Source organism: Macaca thibetana, chromosome 2 (assembly GCF_024542745.1).
Source record: "Macaca thibetana thibetana isolate TM-01 chromosome 2, ASM2454274v1, whole genome shotgun sequence".
NCBI lineage: Eukaryota > Metazoa > Chordata > Mammalia > Primates > Cercopithecidae > Macaca > Macaca thibetana.
In genome coordinates this window covers 150305943-150318123 of record NC_065579.1, presented here as the reverse complement: position 1 = coordinate 150318123, position 12181 = coordinate 150305943, and the positions used below count along the sequence as shown (strand labels likewise).

The 12181-nt window shown below is 43.3% G+C and overlaps 1 protein-coding gene across 26 annotated transcripts in view; it reads left to right on the top strand.

Annotated features, from left to right (window-relative positions):
- KALRN (kalirin RhoGEF kinase) overlaps nucleotides 1-12181 on the top strand; it is a 708666-nt gene that overhangs the window by 204366 nt on the left and 492119 nt on the right. For all 26 annotated transcript variants that reach the window (XM_050781536.1, XM_050781534.1, XM_050781532.1 and 23 more), the window contains exon 3: nucleotides 4396-4510. In XM_050781536.1, the coding sequence (XP_050637493.1) occupies nucleotides 4396-4510 (115 nt within the window). The remainder of the gene's footprint in view (nucleotides 1-4395; nucleotides 4511-12181) is intronic.

Here is a 12181-nt window from a genome sequence, read left to right as displayed (position 1 = left end):
AATGTAAGCCGAACAGCCTGGGTTCAGCCTTATTCAACTGCACCTGCGCTTGTGGTGCCAGAAACTTCTGGGCTTAGGGAACATTGCCCTTCCATGTCTGGGAAGGACACTGAATATACTGGGAAGATAATGACTGGCTGCATCTAAAAAAACAAAAACAAACGCCAAAACCAAAAAAAAAAAAAAAAAAAAAAAACCCAACCAACCAACTCTTACATCCTGAGCTTTTAAAACATAAAAGATAAAACACAAAAATAAAACAAAATAAAGAAACCTATAATTAAATAATGCAGTTTAACAGTTGGATTTCTTTCTGAGAAGAAGAAAGCACTGCAAGGAAGGTGGTGAGTAGAGAAACAGGCTGTTTGTTAATTGAGCCTGCCCTCCCCTGCTAGTACCCAGCCTTGGCCAGGCGAAAAGAAAACCATGCTGCCATGGGAACGTACATTGGGAATAATCCAGGGCAGCCCAGAAGCTTCTGCATGTGAGCATGTGCATGTCTGTGTGACAGGATTTGGGGCTGTCCCTCAGTGAGCCTCCATTGTTCCAGCACTGCCCCATTCTGCTCTGTCATTCACAGCTCACAAGTTCCCCTTGGCCCTCTCTGATATCCTTTGTACTACTTATAAGTCACAGCACCCATTGTCCCTTTTATCCAGCCTTCCCATATAGGGTCCGTTTCACCCTATTGTCTTCATGTGCATACACGCCCACCTTTTGGCCACCTCCTCATGATTCCTCTCTGCCTCCTTATCTCCCACCAATGTGGTTGTCCTCATTGGTTTCCACCGTTCCCAGGGAAACCTTATGTTGCTGTGGCACAATCTTTTGTACCCTGGACCTGCATCTCTCAAAGTGTTTTCCAAGAACAGTTCCACAGGATGATCCTCTACAAAGAAAATGGGGTTCTATTCTCAAAGAAGTTTGGGAAATGCTGGACATCGTAGCTCTCCTTCTTGGAGAATTACAATGTCCACTAAAGTACATTAACATTTTAAGGCTCTGGAAAGTCCTGCAGTAAAGAACTTTCTTTTTTTTTTTTAATCTGGCATTTTCCAAACCATAGAATAACCTCGTTCCCTAAAAATTTATGTGTCTGTGATGTATATTCATTAACATCTTGCAGGTCTATTGTTATATTGACTTTATCGGGGGTCCTTATACTTCATCTCTGCTTATTGTCCTCTGTAATTTCAGCATCTATGTCAATTATTGATCAAATCCTAGAGCTTCATTGCTGCTCAGCCTCGTTGGTACCAAAGTCCTCCACCTACCTACCGTGATTATGCACGTCCAAGATCTTGACCCTTGATATGTCTATCTGTGGTTTTAGTCCCTTATTTTGACCCTTTCTGATATCCTCTTGTCATTTGGGAGAGGATGGATATGAGAGGAACAAAATCAACACCTTTCCCTCTTTTCTGGGATGTCATCATCCAACAGGACATCTCCCACCCTCGCTGGGCATACCCCATTTATATGGTGCATTAGCTCCATTCTGCCTTCACTCAGCTTGGAGCCTGGCACAGATACTGTAGCCAAAGCTTTCAACAGAGCTTTCGCTGTGCCCTAGTACCCTGTCAGCAACCCTGAAGCTCATGTCCTACCCAGTCCTACTGTCATTCTTGAGAGAAGATCTCCAGTGATGGTTTCATTTCCCTCTCCTCAGTACCCAAAGCCTACCCTGACCCTGGACTGATTCTTGTCTACTGTTCTACCCAAAGAACCATGTCCCTCAGGCAGACTGAACTCCTCCCTCTCCACCAAAGAACCATGTCCCTCGCGCAGGCTGAACTCCTCCCTCTCCACCACCTATCTCCATTTCCTCCTCCAAAGAACCGTGTCCCTGGGGCAGGCTGGACTCTTCCCTCTCCACCACCTATCTCCATTTTCTCCTCCAAAGAACCATGTCCCTCAGGCAGACTGAACTCCTCCCTCTCCACCACCTATCTCCATTTCCTCCTTCAAAGAACCATGTCCCTCAGACAGGCTGAACTCCTCCCTCTCCACCACCTATCTCCATTTCCTCCTGTCTCAGAGTTCAACAGCCTGCCTCAAAGAGGGGGACAGCCCTGTCTGCTGTGGACTGGACCCTCCCCTTGTGCCTTCCCTGGGGCCTTGCTCCATTGTTGTCCCTACCCTTCCCAGCATAAAGATTCTCTTCCTCTAGGCTCATTCCTCTCCTTTTTTTCTATAATCTTCAAAGGTCTCTTTCTTTCTGAACACCACATGGCTTGATCCTGCTGCCTCCTCTTGACTCCTGATCTACACTTCTGGATGTGGGGAATTAGAATTCCCCAGGCTTTCTCTTCTCACCCCTCCTTCCTTGCCATCTGAGAACCCTCCAATCTTCCTATTCACTATTTATGATACGATTTTAAAGCTTATTCATTAATGGACACTATGCTTAGGAAGTGGAACCAAGTTTCTCAGGAGTGTCAGACAGGAAAAAAAAAAAGCAGAAACTTGGTTCTGTTTCCTAAGCATAGTGTCCATTAGTGAATGCGCTTTGAAATCATATAGTAAATAGTGAATAGGAAGTTTGGAAAGTGGAGGAAAGAAAAAGTGACTATCTTCCAGCCATCTAAAAACCTCCCCAGCCATGATCCTGAATCTCATGTCTCCAAGGCCAGCCCTGCCTCCAGTTTGGGAGGGACAGTATCAGCCAGCCCTCCAAGCCACCCTTTGCCAGTCAGAGCTGTGGTTCCTTATGGTTCCAAGACTCTACTTGTAAAATGCCCAAGGAAGGTCAGGAAAAAACCAACAGCTATGGTAAAACAAGCAAACAAACCAACTGCCAGAGTGAAAATGCTTGGGGTGAGGTCAAGGATAGAGGAGAAGGTTGAGAGTGTTGGAGTACCTCCCAGCTTTTGGAAAACCTTCTATTTAATTTTTTCGCTTCCTTTTCCTCATGTGGAAGGCAATGGAGAGATGGGGACCATTTCCAAGGCAGATGAGACAAGGGTGGTTATCACTTCAAAGAACCAGGGCTAGTGGTATGAAATGTCCAACTTTGAGTTAATCTGTATGAATCTTCCCTGAGTTGGGGTGCTGGGCAGTGGTGGTGGTGCAGAAACACTTTTTCATCAGGGCTGGATCTCACAGTGGCCTTGATCTTGTGTAATCCTTTTCTCTCTGCAGCCTCCTTACTTCCTCCTCAAGGGTATTCTGGATTGATTTTTTGTCAAGCGTCCCCTCTATCTGTGTGCCTTCTGGACTCCTTAACCAGAAGGAAACCTTATTCATGAACTCACACTTGGGCGGGATCCCTGGGAGACTCTGCCCTCTGGGTAAGAGATCCTGTTTTCCAGTATTGGTGAGGTTTGCACCTCTCCACTCTCTTTCATTAGATCCCTTTGTGGTCCTACTCTGGGGTCTATCTGGTGGCCACCTGAGATGTGGTGTGAGGAGTCTGTGATCATGACACAGTGGTTTTTTTTGTGTAATGGCCAGTGCCCTGTAAGGTCATAGTTACCCTTAGCTTTTTTCCTATCTAACGCCCCTGAGAAACTTAGTTCCACTTCCTAAGCATAGTGTCCATTAATGAATACATTTTAAAATCATGTAATAAATAGTGAATAGGGTATTTGGAAAGTAGAGGAACGAAAAAGCAATGATCCAAAATCCTGGCCTTCTAATAGCAACACCAATTGTCATTTTGGTATACTCCTTCCAGTTATTTTAAATGTGATGTTTAGAAAACACTTGTAATCTTAGTATGTACATATGCATTTGCAGTGATTAAGACCTTGAGCATTCTGATTTCTGATAAGATTCATGTGCTCCTCTAGCAGGAGTGACAGGTGGCACCTCAGGCAGACAGGCAGGGGTGGTTTTTTGGCTGTGTAGAAAATACTTAATGTTTTTTCTATGAATCTAAGAACCTTCCAGTAATGCTATCCTGGGATGGATGCTTTGAGGTCTGCTTACCATAGTAGTCAGCTAATGACAAGCACTCCCACCTCACAGAGGTCTATAAAGAGAAGTAAATTAGAGGTTAAATTTCCAAAGAACATAGCACTTTCCACCAGCTTGTTTTCTCAGTAAGAACAGTTATCACCACTTCATATCATCTCACATTTGTTGAGAGCTTTACTTTTCCAAGTACATCCCCATGTGCCAACTCATCAGTTCTTGCAACAACCCTGTAATGTGCACAGTACTGTTTTCATCTGCCTTCTACAGATGAGGCACCGGGGAAGCCAAAAGACTTGCCCACAGTCATACGTGCTACCTGCATCTCGACCCCCTGGCCTTGTCCTGAACAGTGACCAGATTTCTCTGGATCCCCTATTTCTGTCTGATCACCCAGCACTCAGACAGATTTCTTTTTCCTCTGTGGCTTTCCTTTCTGACTGGTTTTCTTAAATACTCTTCCCTTCCTCCTCCTTGCAGGGGGTCGTGATAAGCGAGGTGGACCCATCCTGACCTTCCCTGCTCGCAGCAATCATGACAGAATAAGACAGGAAGACCTGCGGAAACTAGTGACGTATTTGGCCAGCGTGCCAAGGTAAGGGGAAGGGGAATGGCCTGCAGGGGAGCGGGAGGGAAGCTGGGCTGATGCCAGTTTTGGAAGGAGCCTCCTTCCAAACTGGAAGATTTTTTTGAAATCCTTCAAAAATCTCTGCCAGGGACCCTAGTGGTTTCTGCCCTTCCAGTGGATTCTAACTGTTCCTGGAACACCATTGTCCATTGTCTGTCTCATTCCCATTGTTACTGCTGGGATTCATGTGAATGGGGTGGGAGCTGGAAGTGGCAACTCTGGACACTCAATTCTGTATCACTCAGCTAGAGGAGGCACTCAACTTGATTTAGGTCATGCATTTTCAGTGGCAGTGGTACTGCCCCCAAAGAGAGTGAAAATTGGTTGTTGGGGATAGCAAAATATTTATTTCCATGTATTAAACACAGGTATATATACTCTACCAATATACAGTATATGTGTGGTATTAAATTTTCACTGGGTAGGGTGATTAGGGGAAAAAGATCTAAAAAGGCTTCTTCAGGTCCTAGGATGATCATTTTAAAAAGTGTGAGAAACACTGGTCTAGATAGCACTGGCCACAGGGTGGGTGTGGGAGACATGCCAAGGACATAGTTTATGTGTTTTGAGAAGGGAGAGACGAGACCTTCACTTGATCAGAGAACCACAAGATGTGAGAGTTGGGAGAGCCCTGAGGAGCAATCTAGGCAGATACGTGTCATGTCCTGCTTAGGGAAAGGGGCTGGCAGAGGATGTGTGTGGCTCACAAGGCTCAGTGGGAGAGCTTGGTCTAGAACTCAACCCTCCTGAGGCCAGCCCCCGTGCTCTCTCGCCATCTTTGTTCTTGAGCAGCGACAGCACTGCTGACTGTCTCTTAGTGGGGCCAAAACCTGTGACATGTTTGTTGTGGCACATAAGAAATGGTTCCTTGGGCTTTCAAAACCTTCATCTTGTCTCTGTGCATTTTATAGAAGAATTAGTGAATTACAGGGAGGAGCTATAGATCCAGCTTTGCCTTTGCTGGAAGACCCGGGATAATTTTTGAATGTGTTATTAAGTTCTTGAAGCAGATGTCGAGTGAGGCAGGTACTGCATCTCAGAGAGCTAAAGAAGAGATGAATGTAAAGGGATGCTTGGGAGGTGATGGGCAGGTAGTAAAGGGGATTTTAAGAGCAGTCATCCCCTACTTGGAAGGATGTTGAATGGAATGGTGAGCCCTGAAGAACTTCAGACAGAAGACTGTGAACAAATAGATGCTGAATAGTGTCTGTTTTTTTTTTCTTTTTCTTTATGATATCCACTGGGAACAGAAAAAAGATGAAAGGTCTTAAGTTCCAGTAAAAGGGATTCGGGTCATATCTGAAGAAGATCTTATAAACTTTGAGTGCATGAGACAATGAATGTAAGGATGAAAGATTTTTTTTTCTGGGGGTCATTGTAAAGAAGAAATACTCTTATCTGTCTCAGAAGCAAGGAGGTAGACTAAATAACTCATGATTGATATAGGTAATTTAGCAATTTAGCTAAGCAGTTTTTTAAAGCACTTTTCCTAAGTATGTGACCAACAGGCATAAAACCAGGAATTTTCTGAAGCAATTTACAATAGAAGTTTTCACAGGGACCCGTGATGAACTCTCAGTTCTTTTAAAGACAGAAGAAATTGGGATCCCAGAAGATATAAAGGGTACATTTTTCTTTCCTGCATGTTCATCACATAGCTGCAACTAATTCATGCTCATCTTTTCTTTAGAATAAAGAGGGAAAGAGTTGGAAGAATACTTTTCTTTATTCTGACTTGTTAAGCAAAGAGTGGGACAAAACAGACTGGAAGTAATTTAAAAAGAAAAGATTTCCGCTGGGGTGAAGGGGAACAAAACCCAAGAGGGGCTGAGAGGAAGGCCATGAAAAAGGTGGAATAATACATTATCACTGAAGGAACACACAAGATGCAGGCTCTCTGCTTCTCAGAGGGTGGTCACATCATTGCAGTCTGCGCTCCTGAGAATCGGAAGGCTCTTCACAGGGCAGGCAAGAGTCCTGTTGCCAGTGGGAAGAACTGTTCTGTGATGCCTGAATCTCTGCCTCCTGAGGGACCTGCATTCATGAAGAGTGTAAGCGCCCAGCAGGCCACAGAGTTCGCCTAGTCATGCCCACCAGTCACTTCCTAATTCTGTTGGCCACATGTCACACATAATGGCTACTGGATGGAACAGGATTGTTCTAAAGACAGTGAAGTTTGGGGTAGGAAAACTGAATAACTTAGCAGGTCAGATTATATTTGCCACTTTCTTCTGTGTAGCCATGGCTTTGGAAGAGAAAGAGAACAATGAAAATTAACTGTTAGACTCAGTAGATGATACTGGTGAGAAGAAATTATTTATCTGGGTCAGATTCAGGATGCTAAAAAGACAGGCTCTTGTTAGAAGTGGATTGTTACATGCTGGTGTGATCAAGCCTGTAGGTGACATTTGATCATTTGATGCTTTTTTTTTTTTTTTTTTTTTTGAGACTGAGTCTCACTCTATCACCCAGGCTGGAGTACAGTGGTGCAATCTTGGCTCACTGCAACCTCTGCCTCCCAGGTTTAAGTGATTCTAGTGCCTTGGCCTGCCAAGTATCTGGGATTACAGGTGCCCGCCACCACAACTGGCTAATTTTTGTATTTTTAGTAGAGACAAGGTTTCACCGTGTTGGTCAGGCTGGCCTCGAACTCCTGACCTCAAGTGATCTACCCACCTCAGCCTCCCAAAGTGCTGGGATTACAGGCATGAGCTACCACTCCCGACGAACATTTGCTACTTATTTATTCATGCATTTATTCATTATGTAGTCAACAAGTATTTAGAGCTTCTCTATGCCAGGTAGATTGAGGATTTGCGGTGAGCAGGAACACACATTTTGAGAAATTTAGGGGAAACCTGGGTATTTCCCTACCCAGTGCCAAACCAGTAATAGTAAAAGGCAGCCCAAGATGGGAGTGCATTGGTAGCATAGGAGATGAACCAGCCAACAGAAAACAAACAAATAAGGACAAGTGAGTGGTGAAAGAGGGTCCTGGAATTTAAGGAACCAGCAAACTTAATGACCATTTAGGGGACCATTTTAGAATAGATGATTAAGCAGATAGTGTTGATAATTTAGAAATGAGTAGGAAGAAATAGTCCCACTCTCCTCTCTGTAGGCCAGGCCATATCTGAACCACTGCATTCAACTCTGTAACATTCATCTGGCCAGCTTCATTTTAAGAACTACATAGATCAGTTAGAGTACTGTCAAGGAAGCAGCACATTAAGGCACCCACAATCCATGTCTCCACAGTTGAAGGAATGAGGGATGTTTGCTGGCAGGCATGAAGATGAAGGAAAAAAAAAACACGCAATTCCTAACTTCAGGAGAGCTGCCCCAGAAGTGAGGGAACAGGCACGGCCTCTGTTGCATTAATGGGTAGACATTAGAATCAGGGGAAAGAACCTGCCCACATGGAAGCTGTCTAGCAATAATGCTGCTGCCTCTGGAGAAAGCGAACTTCCTGTCGCTGAAGACCAGATGACCCTCTGTTGGGGATGCTGTAGAAGAAGTTCCTCTACTGGGTTGGAGGTGGGCTTAGATAACTTCTAAGAATCTTTCCTGCCTTGAATTCTAGGTTTCTGTGATATTGGAAAAAAAAATACGTCATAAAATCCAGGGCCTCAGAACAGAGTCTTACCACCCCCACCAATATGCATCTAAGTACTCTCAGACTTCCTAAGTAAGTTAAGGTCTGGGATTTCACTTAACATTTTGTCTATACCTTAAATTCTAAGAGAACTTCTTTTTAGTCCCCTTGGACTCTGGGTGGAAATTTTGGGGCATTACCCAGGACCAAGGATCCTGTTGGGGTGTAACAGCTTGGATCAGTCCTGACTTATTCATTCAGCATCCATCTTGGCCTGAGATGAGTCCCTTCATTTTAACTTCTCTGTCTTGCTCCTGATGAGTTTGGGCATCTATCTCCTAGGTCACTCAGGTTTTCCATCATCTTATTCTGAGGAGTCATAGGTAATAGGGTGGGAAGAAACCTTAAAAGTCTTCTAATTCAACTTTTCAATACCTCCATCCACTCAGTTCAACAAATATTTACTGAGTGTCTACTATGAGACAAGTTCTGGATGATTCCTATCATCATGAGGTCTCATGTTATCTTTACTGTCATCTACCTACACTTATCTATCATTTTTTTGTCCTGGTCTGCTATCTGCTTACAGTTACTTGTATGTGAAAGGAGTGGAAAGAAAATACTCAGATATAATCAGCTGATGAATGTCCCTAGAAATTGAGAGACAGGATAGAGACAGGATAGAAAATCCAGCCTGAATTATAAATCATGCTGCTATGAAGACACATGTATGTGTCTTTATATGTTGGATGTTTACTGCGGCACTATTCACAACAGCAAAGACTTGGAACCAACCCAAATGTCCATCAGTGATAGACTGGATTAAGAAAATGTGGCACATATACACCATGGAAGGCTATGCAGCCATAAAAAAGGATGAGTTCATGTCCTTTGTAGGTACATGGTTGAAGCCAGAAACCATCATTCTGAGCAAACTATTGCAAGGACAGAAAACCAAACACCGCATGTTCTCACTCATAGGTGGGAATTGAACAAGAGGAACACTTGGACACAGAGTGGGGAACATCACACGCTGGGGCCTGTCATGGGGTAGGGGGAGCGGGGAGGGATAGCATTAGGAGATATACCTAATGTAAACGATGAGTTAACGGGTGCAGCACACCAACATGGCACATGTATACCTATGTAACAAACCTGCACGTTGTGCACATGTACCCTAGAACTTAAAGCATAATAATAAAAAAAAGAAAATAAAACAAAAGGAAAATCCAGTCTGAGAGTAAACAACTGTCCAGGCCTAGCCCACAGTGTGGATAATCTACCCACTGTGATTATTGGGAGTTGACGAAATGCTTGAAATAGGAATTTTTAAGTACTACATCTAGTAAGGAAATCCTGGGTTACTTTTATTGCATTGAATTCCTCTTCATCATCACTGTTAGCCTGCTTTGTCACGACCTTCTTTCTGTGACTCCTTAGGGCACCAGTTGATGTATCTGACACTTAATCTGCTCTTAGCAGTGCCACTGAGATACTGAGTGTTCTGCCAAGGAATGCGGTTATCATATTGGTGAGGAAAGATGACAAGAAATTAGGATGAGTTATTCTGCATTGTCAATCAGATCAAGGTGCCTTTACTTGTGGCTTATTATTTGATAACATATGCTCTTGTTCTACAGATTTCAGCAAAAGATAAGTTGGGCTTACGGCCTGCACTGTCTTTGGGCAGCATCCCCAGAAAATAGGCGTTAAGCAGAGAGAACTAGGAAGACAGTTGAAAGAAGAGGGGTAAAAACTGCAAGGGTTTCCTCTCTCTATTTTCTGCATGAGAGAGTCTGAACTATCCAAACTACTGTCATCAAACATGTTCTGTTGTAAGGGCCTATTGAGATGTGTTGTTGGCACCTTGCTCTTTATCTGGGATCATCAGTAAAAGGAGGATGTGGGGAGGAAAGGGAGGGATTGGGTGATGGAAGGGCCAGATAATAGGACCAGTGAGAACATTTAGGTCACATTGTTTACATTTCCCTAAAACTTATACCTTTTAAAGATCATTGTTAATTTCTTTATCTATTTTAAATTTAAACCCTATGTATAAACAGTTTGTAATTTCTATGTGTAAACAAGATACTTTTTACACACATTTCCAGCAATACCAGTTAGGTGTCCCTATTGTTGTCTGTGTGTAACCCCAGCCCTGAAGAGCAAATAGCTTTCTACCATAAAGCCACAGTAGTAACTGCAATTGTTAGTAATAGCCTTCCTTAGAGTCATATCAGCTTTTGCAGCAAAGGATGAAGAGGCATCTTAGTCTAGATGGAAGATGCTGAGCTTCGGATCCCAGCTTTACCTTTCTGCAGCCGGGAAACATATGGCCCCTCAACCTGGGTAATTTGGGAAGACTTTAATGAAGAGACAGTTTGTAAGGCTGTGGGCAGGGAACAGGGAAACCAGCAAGGTTTGGATCCCTCAGGCATTGCAGGCCTGGAAACAGCACGGAGGGGAAACATAACCACTTCTAAGAGAGAGGAGAGCTTTGTGAGAGGCTGCCTGACAGGAACTGTGGCCTTCAGTGGAAGATGCCACCAACTCATGGTGACTCCATGACAGGGAGCAGGGGAATTGGTCCCTTGACCCCACTCTCTTCCCATTGTCTCATCTCCTGTCATCGTTGGCTGAATGTACTGAGAAGCCAGATGACAGGGGAGCCCATTGATGTAGTCCATGTAGGTCAGCTTCCCAGAGCACTGGGGAGTGGAGAGAAGATACAGAATGGATTCAAGGTGCAAATGGAAGATATTTGGCACAGAGGGAGACTTTGAGCGTGCTATTCACCATTTCTGAGTTTAATATTATAATTTTTATTTTGGGAAAAGAATGTCTATCTCATAAAAGTGTTGTGAGGAATTATCTAGCAGTCTCTCTCTAGCACCCAGATGCTCGTAATTGTTAGTCTTTCCCCTAGAGGAGGTCAGTAATAGTAATAATGATAATAATAGCAACAAAAAATATGTGAACATACATAGATAGCACTGTTTGCTACATATGAGGGACTAGATGCAGTGTATATGGTTATGAAGGTTATGAAGCACAATAATATAGCGAGCACTTGAGAGCCTACCCTCCAATTTGAGAAGCAGAACATCACCTCTATCCTCAGTGCTCCCTAGGGCTCCTCCCCATTCTGACTCCCTTACTTCCCCCCAAAGTAACACTACCCTGGGTTTTATGTTTATCCTTCTTTTGCTTTTTGGGAGGTAGAGTTCAGCACATGTTTTCATAAACAATATATTATTTAGTTTTCTTGTTTTTGAGCTTTATAAGAATGGTATTGTACATTATGTAGTTTTCCATGACTAGCATTTTTGAACTATTGTGATATGCAACAACATGATGAATCTTTAAACATAATTTAGAGTGAAAAAGAACCTAAGGTTTTGACTCTGAGAACTCCAAACCAAATTATTAATAGATTAATGCAATGCTAAAGTATCTCTTGAGAAGTTTCTCTTAGTTAACTGAAATAAGGAAAATTAATAATGATTACTTTTCTCAGTACTTTAGAATAAATATCATAATTTATATCAATATTGAAGAAAAAGTAAAATTCTTTTCAATTTATTAATTATTGGTATTAAGTAAGACGTATTAAGTAAGATAAAGTATATACAGTCCTTACATAGTGCCAGGCACACAGTAGATTCCACAAACATTAGTTTGCATCTCTTTCTATCGTCTGGGGAAGTCTGGCTTGTGCACAGTTGTGGGGTAGCACCCTGAGTTAAGTGATGAAATAGAGGGTTGAACCCAGTGCTCTGGCCTCCCAGTATGTGGAACATATAGCATCACTGTTGACTGGGAGTGGGGAGACTTCAAAAGGGACGTGAGCAGCATTCAGAAGCCCTGAGAGAATTTTGCTAAAAGCACAGAGGGGTAGGAGTGGGCCAGGCAGAGGGAAGGTCTCAGAGGAACGCTGGGGGTGGGCAAAGGAGGTGAAGGGGTGTCAGGTTAAGTTCCGGAAACTCAAGATGTAGAAACACATAGTCTTTTGTGAGAATGGCAGAAGATAGGGCAGAGAGGCA